This window comes from Gopherus evgoodei, chromosome 5 (genome assembly GCF_007399415.2).
Source record: "Gopherus evgoodei ecotype Sinaloan lineage chromosome 5, rGopEvg1_v1.p, whole genome shotgun sequence".
NCBI classification, from domain to species: Eukaryota; Metazoa; Chordata; order Testudines; family Testudinidae; genus Gopherus; species Gopherus evgoodei.
The window spans coordinates 103,043,681-103,058,519 of record NC_044326.1 but is presented as its reverse complement, the minus strand read 5'-3'; the positions used below and the strand labels follow the sequence as shown (position 1 = coordinate 103,058,519).

At 47.6% G+C, this 14,839-nt stretch overlaps 1 protein-coding gene across 2 annotated transcripts in view; it reads right to left on the bottom strand.

Moving 5' to 3' along the window:
* Positions 1-14,630, bottom strand: part of ANXA5 (annexin A5) — a 36,885-nt gene extending 22,255 nt beyond the window's left edge. The window contains exons 1-3 of one of the 2 annotated variants that reach the window (XM_030564272.1): positions 14,497-14,630; positions 14,088-14,270; positions 113-197 (exon numbers count right to left, since the gene is read on the bottom strand). In XM_030564272.1, the coding sequence (XP_030420132.1) occupies positions 113-197; positions 14,088-14,096 (94 nt within the window). In that variant the 5' untranslated portion in view covers positions 14,097-14,270; positions 14,497-14,630. The remainder of the gene's footprint in view (positions 1-112; positions 198-14,087; positions 14,271-14,496) is intronic. The other variant, XM_030564271.1, reaches the window with a different exon arrangement.
* Positions 14,631-14,839: the final 209 nt, after the last annotated feature.

Sequence of the window (14,839 nt, the reverse complement as noted above, 5' to 3'; positions counted from 1 at the left end):
TGTAAAACTTCAGTAAACAGCCACTGTATTGTGTTAGAAAAGGAATATGAAGAGCTTCCCATCTAGCTGAAAGAAATAACTACCTCTGAGCAGACATATCCATAATTCTTACCCAATCCTTTCATTGCCTTACGGAGAGTCTCAGCATCAGTTCTGGCATCAAAACCAGGGAAGTCTTTCACAGTCCCTCTTGAGAGCTAAAGGAGAAAAATGCCATGAAGCAGCAGATACTGATTTATTTAATGAGTCCACTGCACATCTGCTCATATTAGGATCCTAGCTGTGACTTAGGACTGAGATCTGAATGTTAAATTTTTTTGCTAGAAAAATGCCGTTTAAACCAGTTCTTGCTACAATATCTAAACACAATTCTTACTAGATTGGTGCTAACATAGTTTCAGTTCAGTGTACACAGGAGCTACCAGGGGCATGGGTCCATTTGCGTGAAGTGGCTTGCAGGACCCAGCCCGTAAACATTAGCACCTGAAAGCAACATAGTGACATGGCTCCTATAATGAACCATACCATTTGTGGCTTTACATTTACATACAGGACATGTCCTAGGAAGAGTTATACAGAGAAACCTAGGGACAATTGTGCAGTTTTAAAAGAATTGACCCTAGACATAGAATGCAAGAGGTATCTCTCTTATCTGGAGAAGAAGGTATTATAGATCTGTCACACAGCACCACATTTTAAGAAGTTCATGATACTCTTCTGAAAAACAATATGACACTTTAAAATCTACACTGGCATTCAACTTTACTTCCTGTTTCCTTTGACATGAGCACCTTTTTATTATTGAATGGCCGAGCTAAATTTGGTAAGAAGTCAGTCACAATTAGGGTGACTAGACGTTCCGATTTTATCGGGACTGTCCCGATATTTCCTTGTTTGTCCCGCATCCCGACCAATGTTAGGTCGGGGACACTGGACAAACAAGCAAAGGCTCCAGAGCCCAGAAGGGCTCGCACCCTCCCCCGCCCTGACTCCGCCCCCTCACTTCCCTATTGGAACCCTCCCCAAATCCCCGCCCCCTCACTGCCCCATTGGCTCCCTCCCCAAATCCCCGCCTCTTGCCAAGCCCGCCATGCCCAGGAGACACAGGGGAGCGCAGGCCAAGGTGAATGTGAGTCCAGCCTGGCCCCAAGCAGGCAGGACTTGGGCGCAGTACCTGGAAGGAGAGTAGGGGGGTGGCCTGCGGGGCCAGGCGGCAGCTGTTCTCCCCACCTGGGAAGCGGGACTTGGGAGCAGCCACTGCTGCAGCTCCCACTGCTGCGGGAGGAGGAAACGGCCAAGCACATTGCGCTTGGCGGCTGCGGCTTTGGCACCTGGGCCCGAACCCCCCCTCCCCCGAGCCCAGGCCTGCTGCAGGGACCCAGCAGCGTGCATGCTGCGTCCAGCCCCTGGCCAGTCGCGTCTGGGCTGGCTGCCCAGCTGGTGCAATCCCGCGGCGGAGGCATCGGCAGCCCAGCCCCGTTCGTTCCCCTGTGGGACCCGAGTGGGACGGGGGGGCTGGGGCCTGCTGCCCCCGCTCCGGGGCTGCCCACAGGATTGCACCAGCTGGACAGCCAGCCCAGACGCGACTGGCCAGGGGCTGGGTACAGCATGCACGCTGGGTCCCTGCAACAGGCCCGGGCTTGGGGAGTTCGTGGGCACCAGAGCCACAGCCGCCGAGCTTGGCCAGCAGCTGCTTCCTCCCCCCTCCCCCCACGGCAGTGTGAGCTGCAGAAGCGGCTGCTTTAGAGTCCTGTTACCCAGGTGGGGAGAGCAGCTGCTGCCTGGCCCCGTGGGCCGTCCCCTACTCTCCCTCCACGACTGCACCCAAGTCCTGCCTGCTCGGGGCCAGGTCGGACTCTCACTCACCTCGGCCCCACGTTTCCCTGAGTCTCCCGGGCCTCCTTCCAGCGCTTGTGGAGGGAGGAGGAATCAGGGGCGGGGGACTTTATTTTTTTTTTTTGCTCTGCCGCCATTTTTTCCCCCTCTGCCCCGCACCCCCACGTCCCGATATTTGACATGGGTGATCTGATCACCCTAATCACAATAGGCAATATAGGTCACGGCGTAAGAATGAAAGGGTCAGCACATGAGCATGTGCACACACACACAAATGATTACACTGTTTCCATTGTACATCACCTTCATAAGTTCTTTTAGAATCAAATACATGAGAAAAGATGGTTACTCACCTTTTTAACTCTTCTTCAAGATGTGTTGCTTATATCCATTCCAATTAGATGTGCACACACCGCGTGCACAATCGTCGGGAGATTTTTAGCCTAGCAACACTCGGTGGGTCAGCTGAGGCGCCCCCTTGATTTGGTGCCCTTACCGTGCCGGATATATACCCCAGCCGACTCAGCCCCCTCAATTTCTTCTTGCTGGCTACTCCGACAGAGGGGAAGGAGAGAGGGATTGGAATGGATATGAGCAACACATCTCAAAGAACAACAGTTACAAAGGTTAGTAACCATCTTTTCTTCTTCGAGTGCTTGCTTATATTGATTCCAAATAGGTGACTTCCAAGCCTTATCTAGGCAATGGGGTCAGAGTGACATGTCGCGGAGTGGAGAACCGCTGAGCCAAATGCTGCATCACCCCTTGACTGCTGGACGATTGCATAGTGCGAAGCAAAGGTATGCACCAATGACCAAGTTGCTGCCCTACATATCACCTGTATGGGTACATGAGCCATGAAGGCGGAGGACGAAGCTTGAGCCCGAGTGGAGTGGTTGGTAAAGTGCATAGCTGGGACACCAGCTAAGTCATAGCACGCACAGATGTATGATGTGATCCAGGACACGACGTGCTGGGTGGAGACCGGAAGGCCCTTCATCCAGTCTGCCACAGCTACAAACAGCTGGGTCATCCTCCAAAAAGGTTTAGTTCATTCTATGTAAAAGGCGAGGGCCCTGCGAATGTCTAGGGAGTGCAGCTGTTACGTCAAGACACGTGCATCTTCGGATAGAAGATGTCTTGGTTGACGAGGAAGGCAGACACCACCTTCGGAAGAAAGGCAGGATGTGGCTGCAGCGGTACCTTGTCTTTATGGAACACCTTATAGGTCCAACATGAGGGCTCTAAGCTCTGACATGCGTCTTGCTGAGGTGATAGCTGTGAGGAAGGCTGTCTTCCAGGAAAGGTACAGGAGTGAGCAGGGGGCCATTGGCTCGAATGGGGCACCCATGAGTCTGGATAGGACCAGGCTGAGGTCCCACATAGGGGCTGGATGCCGAATTTGCGGATACAGACGTTCTAGTCCCTTGAGGAACCTGCTGACCATGGGATTGGAGAAGACCGAGTGCCCATTTTCACCTGAGTGGAAGGCAGAAATCGCTGCTAGGTGTACTCCGATGGATGAAACTGCTGGCCCAGCTGTTTCAAGGACAACAGATAGTCTAAGATGGTAGGTACTGGTGCCTCCACTGGGGCCGTATTGCTCAGAGCACACCAGCAGGAAAAACATTTCCACTTGGCCAAATATGTGGACCTAGCAGAGGGATTTCTGCTACCCAAAAGTACCTGATGCACTGAGCAGGAGCAACTCAGCTCAGATCGAGTTAGCCATGCAGCATCCACACTTTGAGGTGGAGGGACTGCAGGTCTGGATGGCAGAGTTGTCTGTGTTCCTGAGTGATCAGGTCTGGCCACAACGGAAGTGAAACTGGAGTGGGCACTGACAGATCGAGGAGAGTGGTATACCAATGCTGCCTGGGCCACAGTGGGGTGATCAGAATTAAGCAGGTCCTGTCTCCATGTAACTTGAGAAGGACCCTGTGGACTAACGGGAATGGAGGAAAGGCATAATACAGGCTGTCTTTCCACGGTATCAGGAAGGCTTCCAACAGGGAACCCAAGGAGCATCCCTGGAAAGAACAGAACACCTGGCACTTCCAATTCTCGCGAGAGGCAAATAGGTCTATCTGGGGAAACCCCCACTTCCAGAAAACAGAGTGGATGACATCCAGGCGTATCGACCATTCATGAGCCTGGAAGGATCTGCTGAGGTGGTCCGCCAAGGTGACCTGGACTCCTCGGAGAAACAACGCCACCAGGTTGATAAAGTGGGCTATGCAGAATTCCCACAGGCTAATGGCTTCCTGACAGAGGGGGGACAATAGCACTCCCCCTTGTTTGTTGATATAAAACATTGCCGTTGTGTTGCAGTTCTTATAGACAACAAAACGGCCCTGAAGGTGCTTGGAGAACACTTGACATGCCAGGTGCACTGCTCTCAGCTCCCGTACGTTGATGTGCAGGGATCTCTCGTGTGGACCAAAGGTCCTGTGTGCAAAGGTCTGCAAGGTGAGCACCCCAACCCAAAGATGATGCGTCCATGGTTAGGACCAGGGAGGGCTGTGGGGCATGGAATGGTACCCCTTCGCATACTGAGTTGGGGTTCAGCCACCAGACCAGAGACTAAGACTTCCAGCAGTACCGTGACCATTGTGCCCATGTTGTCCCAGCCTGGGCGGTATACAGTTGAGAGCCAGTCCTGAAGTGGACGGAGGCACAGTCTGGCATGTCTGGTCATGAAGGTGTAAGACGCCATGTATCCCAGGAGACTGAGGCACCTCCATGCTGTCGAGGTCGGGAAGCTTTGGAGGCTGTGGATAATGCTCGCCATGGACTGGAAGCGGACATGCGGTAGGCACGCACGGGCAAGTCTTGAATCTAGGACTGCTCCAATGAAGTCTATTCTTTGGGTCGTCTCCAAAGTCGACTTTGACATTGAGCAGCAGGCCCAGCTGTTTGAACAAGGTCATGGTGAACTGAACATGAGATTGCACCTGGTCCTTGGAGCGACCCCAAATGAGCCAGTCATTGAGGTATGGAAACACTGGGATCCGACGTCAACTGAGAGAGGCAGATATGACGGCCGTACACTTTGTAAAGATCCTTGGTGCCATGGATAGGCTGAAGGGAAGGATGGTAAATTGGAAGTGCTGTTGGCTGACCACAAAGCAAAGGAAATGCCTGTGCGGCAGGTAAATTGCTACGTGGAAGTACGCGTCCTTCATGTCAAGGGCAGCATACCAGTCTCCAGTGAAGGAATAATGGTCCCCAGGGAAACCATGTGGAACTTCAACCTTACCATGAATTTGTTGAGTCCACAAACATCCAGGATAGGCCGTAGCCCGCCCTTTGCCTTCGGAACTAGAAAATAATGTAAGTAAAACCCCCTGCCCCTCAGTTCCTTTGGAACTTCCTCTATAGCTCCGATAGGTAGGAGCATTTTCACCTCTTGTAGAAGGAGTTGCTTATGAGAGGGGTGGTATCCACTTTCCACCACACGTAGGACCCAGTGGCCTGACGCTATACGGGACCACGCATGGAGGAAATAGGAGAGGCAGTTGTTGAAAGGCGGGGAAGGATCTTGTCTATGCCAGCGTCTGGATGCAGTGCTGACCCTTCAGGTGCCGCAGGCGCACTTCGAACCGACAAGGTTGGTGCCAGGTCTCAACGCAGAGCTGAGAACATCAGGCTAAGTGCCGCTTCCAAAAGGGGCTGCTTCAAGCGAAAGCCCTGCTCTTTTTTAGTCCGAGACTTGAATGTCTTATAAATGCAGCACTTACCGGATTGATGGGATTCCCTCAAGCACTTCAAACAGGAGTTGTGGGGGTCTCCCATAGGCATCGGTTTAAGGCAGGCGAGCAGGGTTTGAAACCTGGAGACATAGCCATCAGCCCAGGTACCGGGAGGGAGGAGCCCCTTACCCCCAACTACTATTTACACTAAGAACAACTACTACTAAAGAACCAACAACAACTACATTTAAAACTATTTACAACTATAAACGAGTGCTACACTAGAAGCTAGAGAAGCAGAGTTCAGCTAAGCCATGTTCCAGAGTTCCAACCACCATCACGGGCAATAAGAAGGAACTGAGGAGATGCTGAGTCACCTGGGATATATATCTGGTGCCATAAGGGCGCCTCTTCAGGGGTGCCGCAGCCAACCAGCCAAATGTTGCTAAGGTAAAAATCTTCTGACACCTAATTGGAATCGATATGAGTAAGCACTCAAAGAAAATTAGCCACCCTTATGATAAAGTCCCATAGAATTTAACAGGAGTTACTATGTAGCAGTTAGATCTGATTGGGCCCTGTAAACACTGCAGAGCAAGGACTCATTATATTGTGCTAGGCAGACAAAATCCCTGCCCCAAAAATCTTACAACTGTAAGACAAATGATATACTAGGGATGGGAGAGAGGAAACACCAGAGCAAATGCTATATATTTTATATTTTCCCCCCTTTTTCCCTCTACCCCAAGCCTAGCCATGATTCACTGAGATTTCTTGTAGGTTCCACAGCAGAAAGGTAGTGATCAGCACGAAGACAATGTCCCACGTATAAGGCATTTGTTGGAGAAGTGGACAGTTGAGACTGGTACTGCTAGCACAGCAGAGCTGGCAGGTGGATGTATTTAAGAAACAGGAATGAGTAAGTAGAGAAGGGTAGCTCTATAAAGGGCCCTGAAAGTGGAGGAAACCAAAAGGAGCATCTAGAATTTTCTCTGAAAACCGATTAAAAAGAGAGAGAAACTAAGCCATGGACAGGAAGATTTAAAAAACCAAACATACAATCTTCCAGGATTCCATAGTAGGGACATAATCCTCTATTAACCCCCATCAGATGTTTAAAACGTCGATAAAAACGCTGTACATTTTCAATTAAATTTTATAACACTTTTACTCTCAGGCAAGTATTTATGTTGTCCATGTTCTAGATGTTCATTTCACATAACCTGCAACAATGTACTGAATAATCCCAGGGCCTTTTCAAAGATATGGCTTCTTATACCAAATCCTGTTCCTCCTTTTCTAGCCCAGCCTGCTGTCAATAAGCTTTCTTTATATCAGTTGAATATTCCCCCCCATTCCTCCCACAAAAAAAAACAACCCACTACCAAGGACACATGCAAACACAGTAGAAACCCAGAAAATAATTTGTTTATTTCTCTTCAACCATATTTTACAAGCCATATAGCCACCTAGCTTCTGCAAAGAAGTCTTGACCTCAGCTTAGTAATTCCAATTACTCAATGCTATTGTTACAAATTGGTGGAAGTGATTTTGCATTGGGAGGGGGAGGGGGGAAGAGCGGAGAGAGGAAATCGGCCAGAATGGAAAGGAGAAAGCATAAAACTGACATGTGAGCAGTAACCAGCATCAGTGCACACCGGAAATAATAGTTTCTCGAGCCAAGTTTGCATCATGCCCTAGTGGGAGTATTGCCATGTGCCTCAAATTAATCTCATCTCACACTCTGAGAAGCACTAAGGTAAACAAATTAACCAGTATCATATCAGCATTTAAAAACATATACACAGCAACACAACATTTCTAATAGATTTCTTCAGTTCAAACATGTGAGGGATGAGATACTCCCCTTGCAGCTTTTTCTTTTTCCATTTCAAACAATGGGCAGTATTTCTACTATAAGCCTCACAGCATATATTCACTGTTTTTTCTCAGTAGCCCCTGGAAATAAGTCTCTACTGATCACATTAACAAACAGAATTTGATTTAGCAAAAAAGACATCTGAGATTAAAAAAGGTCTCCATCAGGTCACCTTGTCCATAACCCTTGCATTGGCAAGGTTATTCAACAGAACATTCTCTAGGGCTTTTCATAGTTTAGTTTTAGATAATTCAAGCCATGGAACTATCACCATTTCCCCTGGGAGACTTAGGCCACGTCCAGACTAGGTATTAAAATCGATTTTAGATACGCAACTTCAGCTATGGGAATAACGTAGCTAAAGTCGAATTTCTAAAATCGAGGTACTCACCCGTCTGGACGGCGCGGCATCGATGTCCGCGGCTCTCCGTGTCGATTCCGGAACTCCGTTCGGGTTGATGGAGTTCTGGAATCGATGTAAGCGCGCACGGGGAATCGATACATCGCGTCCAGACTAGACGCGATATATCGATCCCCGAGCAATCGATTTTAACCCGCCGATGCCGCAGGTTAGTCTGGACGTGCGCTTAGGCCTCACATTTAGAAAGTGGTTTCTAGCCTCAGGTTTTCCTTTGCTTATCCAATTATACCTAACTGAAATCACCCTGAACAATTCCTAAACTTCCTTTCAATGAACCTAAGTTCCTTAGTCACCTTTTAGCCAAGTTACACATAAAGATACTAAGTATCTTTGATCGAGAGTCACTCTCTCCAGGACCTTTTTTAAATTTTGTTAACTAAAGCAAATCTTTCAAAATTCTCACTTGCAAAGCCTACCATAGAAAACCTCTGGGTTTACTGAGGTTGCCCAAAGTTTCCTGGATTTTTTTTGGCATAGATGTAAGCTAGAAAATCATTCTGGGTATTAGGGTTGTCAAGGTTCCTTCCCCACTCTGAACTTTAGGGTACAAATGTGGGGACCTGCATGGACACTTCTGAGCTTAATTACTAGCTTAGATCTGGTAACTCTGCCACCATCCAGAAATTTCAGTGTCTGGAGCACTTTCTGTCCCCCCAAAACTTTCCCCTCCTGGGTTGCCTTGAGGAACTTCACCAATTCCCTGGTGAACACAGATCCAAACCCCTTGGATCCTAAAACAAGGAAAAATCAATCAAGTTCTTCAAAAAAAAGCTTTTAATTAAAGAAAGAAAAGTAAAAAAAAAATCATCTCTGTAAAATCAGGATGGAAAATACTTTACAGGGTAATCCGATTCCTATAGCCCAGAGGAACCCCCTCTAGCCTTAGGTTCAAAGTTACAGCAAGCAGAGGTAAAATCCTCTCAGCAGAAAAAGGACATTTACAAGTTGAGAAAACAAAAATAAAACTACTCCGCCTTGCCTGGCTGTTACTTATAATTTTTGAAATATGAGAGACTGATTCAGAAAGATTTGGAGAGCCTAGATTGACGTCTGGTCCCTCTTAGTCCCGTGGGCGAACAACACCCAAACCAAAGAGCACAAACAAAGATTTCCCTCCACCAAGATTTGAAAGTATCTTGTTCCCTTATTGGTCCTCTGGTCAGGTGTCAGCCAGGTTCACTGAGCTTCTTAACCCTTTATAGGTAAAAGAGGCATTCACCCTTAACTATCTGTTTATGACAAGGGTTCATTTGCATGCTACACATTCCACTCTGAAGCAAAGATGTGATAGCCTATACTGCCACTGTGTGTACTTATTAGACTTATAAAATGGCCCTACTACATAGCTCATATCACAGTCTTTTAGACAGGAGCAGGGTTATCCTTCCGCATAGCTTACTTACACTAGTCTTGGGAGTATCTGCTCTCCCTTTTGCAGCCTGTCCTGACCTTGGCATCTCCAGTGAATGCTGTCCCAGGCACCACAGGATCATACATACCCCCCACTGACAGAAGTGTGGGTGCATATGCATAATTTTTTTTAAATACACATGACAAATGACTAGAGCAGTGTTTCGTTTTGGCCATCTAGACACGTAGTTTTAAAGGAGAAAAGCTAAGCTTTGGTTAATAGACTCCATCCACGTTTGTTCTACTAAACTTAAACTTCTGACAAAGGAAAGAATTACACAGCATCCAAGTGGGAGTCAGTGAGTCAGTTCCTGGACATTAGCACAGAACACGTGCAGGCTGATCCTGACACCAGTTGCCCAAAGAAACAGAAGAGGAGAGAAACCTAAGTATGCAATTCATTTAGGGGCTAACCCTGAAAATTTGTTCATGCAGAGTCCTTACACAAGTAGCCTCAATGAAGTCAATGAGACTACTCAAGGCTCAGTTAAGCAAACACACACGTACTTAAGCCAGGGGTGGGCAAAGTTTTTGGGCCAAGGGCCACATCTGGGTGGGGAAATTGTATGCAGGGCCGGGGCAGGGGGTTGGGGTGTGGGAGGGAGTGCGGGGTGTGGTGTGCAGGAAGGGGCTCAGGGCAAGGGATTAGGGCAGAGGACAGATGCAAGGGTGTATGAGGGGGCTCAGGGCATGAGGCTGGGGTACAGGAGGGGTGCAGCAGGGGGCTCAGGGGGTTGGGGTGCAGGGTGTACGAGGAGGCTCAGGGAAAGGGGTTGGGGTACAAGAGGGATGCAAGGTGCAGGCAGGGGGCTTAGGGCAGGGAGTTGGGGAGCAGAGTGCAGACAAGGATTGGACTCCGGCCTGGCACCGCTTACCTAAAGTGGCTCCAATGTGGGAGCAGCACGCACCGGGGCCAGGGCACACTCCCTGCATGCCTGCCCTGGCCCCACGCCATGCCGCTCCAGGAAGCGCTGCAGCCTGTGGGGGTCGGGGAGGGCTCCGCATGCACTGCACTTGCAACACTACCAGGTACCTCCCCCGAAGCTCCCATTGGCCACAGTTCCCCGTTTCCGGCCAATAAGAGCTGTGGGCGGCGGTGCCTGGAAGCAAAGGTAACGCACAGAGCCCTCTGCCCCCCAGCCCGGAGGCTGCAGGGAAGTGGTGCTGGCTGCTTCTGAGAGCAGCATGGGGCCCACAGCGCCACGGGGGGCAATCCCGTGGCCCAGATCCAAAGCCCTGAGGGTTTGGAGTTTGCCCATCCCTGATTTAAGCACATGAAAAATAAATCTCATTGAATGATACAATTCAATGAGATACATGATACATTGAATGAACAAAATGAGATTACCCATGTGCTTGAAAGTAAGCATATGAGAGTTTGCAGGACTGGGACCCAAGTATATTGGGACTGTCAGATCTAACCACTATTTATAAACCATAGTTTCTTACTGCTCCCTTTTTTTTAAAAAAAATTATTTTTAAATTAAGCCACATCAGCAGGTACAGTTTCCAAACCATATAGGTCAACTGAACATTAGGAAAATATTTCTGTGGACAATGCCATAAGAACAGGCATACCATACAGCCCAGGATCCTGTCTTCCGACAGTGGCCAATGCCAGGTGCTTCAGAGGGAATTAACAGAACAGGCCATCATCAAGTGATTAATCCTGTCGCCCATTCCCAGCTTTAGTGAGTGATGCAGTGTGAGGAAAGCCAACCCTTTAGGTCAACAGCATTCCTCCAAATACAATGGAGACTAGTGAACAGAGACACACAGAGTTCAGTCTAGAAATTGTATTAAGATTACGTTAAAAAAAGTGAACGGTACAGAGTTTAAGCACAGAAGTTTCTGGTTATCACAGAACAACATACAGATTATCAAGGGTGAAAAGTATGGTTTAAGATCGGGTGGCATAAGGAATACATAATCTGCAATACCTCCAATTGGAGATAAAAGTTTGATGGGACAAAGTACAGACATTGAGATATGAGGGTATGAAGTTCATAAAAGTGGCTATGTTTGGGTATGGAGAATAATGAGCGGCTATGATGACGAGGATGGATTGACCCTCATTTCGTGAGATTTAATGTTCAGGGAGTTTATGGTTCTAGATCATATGATCCAACGGAGAAAATCTCTCTGTCCCTTTCTCGTAGTCAAAGAACGATGTCACTCTGGCTCACACCTCCTGGTACTGTTGGTGGCCGGGGATGTGCTCAGTGTAGACGTCCCTGGACCATTGGATGGTCTACACTATATAGCGTAGCCATGTCATTACAGCTATTCCACCAGATAAATAAACCTCTCTCTGTGGAAGTGTAGCATGCAAAAATGCTAGTAACTAAAATATTTTTTCTGCCATTACTAAGCATAAGCAAATGTTTAAAGAATTAGGTGAGACACTAAAGAAAATATATTACTGCACCTTTTCAACAATTTGTTATTAAGCATATATACACTTTTATTAAAAGCTATGTTGCACTGTATAACTATTTCAAATTCTGTGAACCTTCAGTTCAACACACACATATGCAATTAGATGGTAATAGTTTTATTTCATTTTTACTTGGATTTGCATTTTAAATTTCATAGTACTGTTTCAAAAATGCTATGAAGTTATCTAGGCCAGACACTAATAAAACTCTGTGTGTGTGTGCGTGTACACAATGAACAGAGCTTATTCTACAGACTTTCTAAAAGGTTCTGTCTTTCTCTGGGATCTATTATGGCTAAAACTGTTGAGACACTTCCAAATACAGCCCTCCATGGCTGCATAAACACACAGAGAGAAAAAAACAGCAACAAACATGTTAAACCAGTGGTTCAAGTGTCTACTCCAAGAAACACTTCTACAAAATTAAACAGCTTCAAAAGGAAGCAGAGATACTCATTCCTGAATAGCCTAGTGATCATGGCACCCTCATAGGAGGTGTGTTCAAGTCCCTGCCCCAAAACTCACAGAGTGGAGATTCAAACCTGGGTCTCTCACATACCAGGTAAGTGCCCTAACCACTGGGCTATTGGGTAAAACAGCACAAATACCCCAATCAACCTCAAAATTCCCAACCTGCTCATGCCCACTGTCTTTTGTGTGGTTAGGAATGCTCTGAGCACACCTACCGGATCAGGCCCTGGAAGTGAGGTGGGCAGGGGAACACCTAGTTTGAGAAACCCCTGGCAGTTAGTAGCGAGCTAGGGCAATGAGCAGCTTAGTGGCAGGATTTTGGAGGCTTTTGCACGTCCCCCTCTTCATCCCCTCCCCGCAGAAATGTAAGCATCTATACAGTCAGGTAGCACCTGAATTGTGGTTTTGCGAATATCAGTGATGCCTAAATGCTGGATTAGGTGCCTATCTGCCTCTTTAGATACCTAAGTCTCTCTGTTAATCACTCTACACTGAAGAAGAGCGAAATGGTATTTTCACAGAGGTACTGTTTATTAGAGCATGGCAAAATAAAATGTAGTTTCCATTTGAAGTAGACTGAGGAAATTGAATGGCCTCTTACAGCTTTTTAAAAAGGGAAAAAAGAAAATATGGTCCCCTTGCTAAAGGCAGTTCTGCACAAAGTCAGTGGGGTTCTGTAAAGGTACAAGAGATCTGTTTCCATGATCAGGGTACCAAACTTACATGTGCCTAACTGGACTATCATGAGCAGAATCAGCATCTTGGAACCATTCCAAACTCCTGGGAAAATGAGTTTTATAACAATAAAAGCCTAAGCAATCTAATCTTTACCAAAAAGGTAAAGTTCAGTAGAATAGTGTTTAAATCAGTAACAATTTCCCTTAATTTATGTAAATATTGAGGGTTGTTCAAAATGCATATTGAGACTCAAAGCTACTGCTAGCAATTTCATTAATATAAGATCAGCTTGATGCATAATTAATCACTTCCACAGACTACACACTTGGAACATGCACATATATTTAATAAACTTGTGTAAACAGTTAAAGATATAGATCAGCAGTTTTAAGTTTGATTTTTGGCTTATCAGACATTGTATTTACATTTGATGTGATTGTACAAACATATAGGGAAATTATTGTTATGGTTGTTTTTCAAACAAGCATTCAGCCTAAAATGTTAGAGTCAGCCAATCACTGAAAATGAGAGTGACCAATAAAGTAAAAAAGAAGATGATACTGGAAAAGGCATAAAACTTTCTGGGGAAAAAAATTGCTGAAAAAGCACTAGAATAAATTAGCAGTTTGCAGATCTAATCAGAGGAGTTTAGCATAAAAAATCTGTGTTGAGAAGCAATGCAGATTAAATGGCGGAAGAGAGTAAAGAAAAAAAAATTCTTCTCTTTACTCCAGTAGAAAAAGACTACACCCACTCATAGCAGAAATATGCACTACAGAAAACTTGGCTAAATGAAAGGAAACTGGGAGAAAAAGTTTCTCATGTTTCTCTCACATGATTATGATGAGTTGTCAGAGTTCCTGTTTCAGCATCCTTGGAATTTGGGGTGGGTTTATTAGAGACAGGCCAAACGTTTTTAAAAAGGAAAAAAAGAACAATTTAGAAAGAAAGTTGCCTAGCTTTGGAGAAGTCTAAGAGAACTCACGTCATTCACTCCTGCACTTTTACTGTATTTCCACTACTCTAAAATGGAGCTGTGGTTAAAGACAGCAGCTGCAACAGAAAACCTTGACAGGAATAATTAATAATTTCCAGCCAGGAAAGAAACGCCAGGATGGATTTAAAGCAACGGGAATCATCATCGGATTTGGTCAAATGCCCCTCCCGCGTGGGTTTGCCACGCACACAGGCACTTACCACGGCAAAAGAGAAGCGTTTTAACCTTAGAAAGCACAAAGTAAGGAGAGCTGCGAAGTGACTCACCTTTGCCATGGCTCCTGAGGATCAGTGGGCAGAAAGCGAGCGTGCAGGGACTGCAAGAGACAGGGCGCGTCCTGGGTTCCCCCTGGGCAGCTCAGCCTAGTGGAAAGACAAGTTATGTGGAGCCCGGGGCCAAGAGGGCAGCAGCCCGTTGGGGACCGGCTCCGCACCAAATCCGGAGCAACTCTGCAAGCCAAAAACACGTGACTTGGGGAAGCTGGAGTTTGTGTCGGGTGAAATGAAGCAGGAACCCCGGGCCAACGCCCACCCCTGGGCACCCCCATCGCTCCCGCCTTCCCCGCGCGGAAAGGAGAGCACGTCAAAGGGCTTCAGGGAGACGAGGAAAGCCCGTGCCACACAGCCTGCGGCTGCTCTTCAGCCCTCGGTAACCACCGATCCCCCCGTTACTCACCGCGGATGGCCCCGGGTGCAGACACCGGCCTGGAGCGCTGTGCTCGCCTCGAGTTACACGGAGCAATGAAGAACCCCAGCCCCGCTCTGCTCCATCCAACGCCGGCCACGCCCGGTGCTCCTGTCACACCCCGCCCCCGCTGGGCCGAGCTCGGCTTGTGCCGCCCGCAGCCACGCCCCAGGCCCTGGAATGCCCCGGGGCCCGGGAGCCTGCTTGTGGCCGGCTTCTACCTGCGTCCCGCTCGGCCATACTGGGCACCGACAGAGCGAGGGAGGCCTGGGGGTTGCTTTTCCCCATGTACAACTAGTAGCAGCGCACAGCACAGGCACAGGGGCAAGATAGG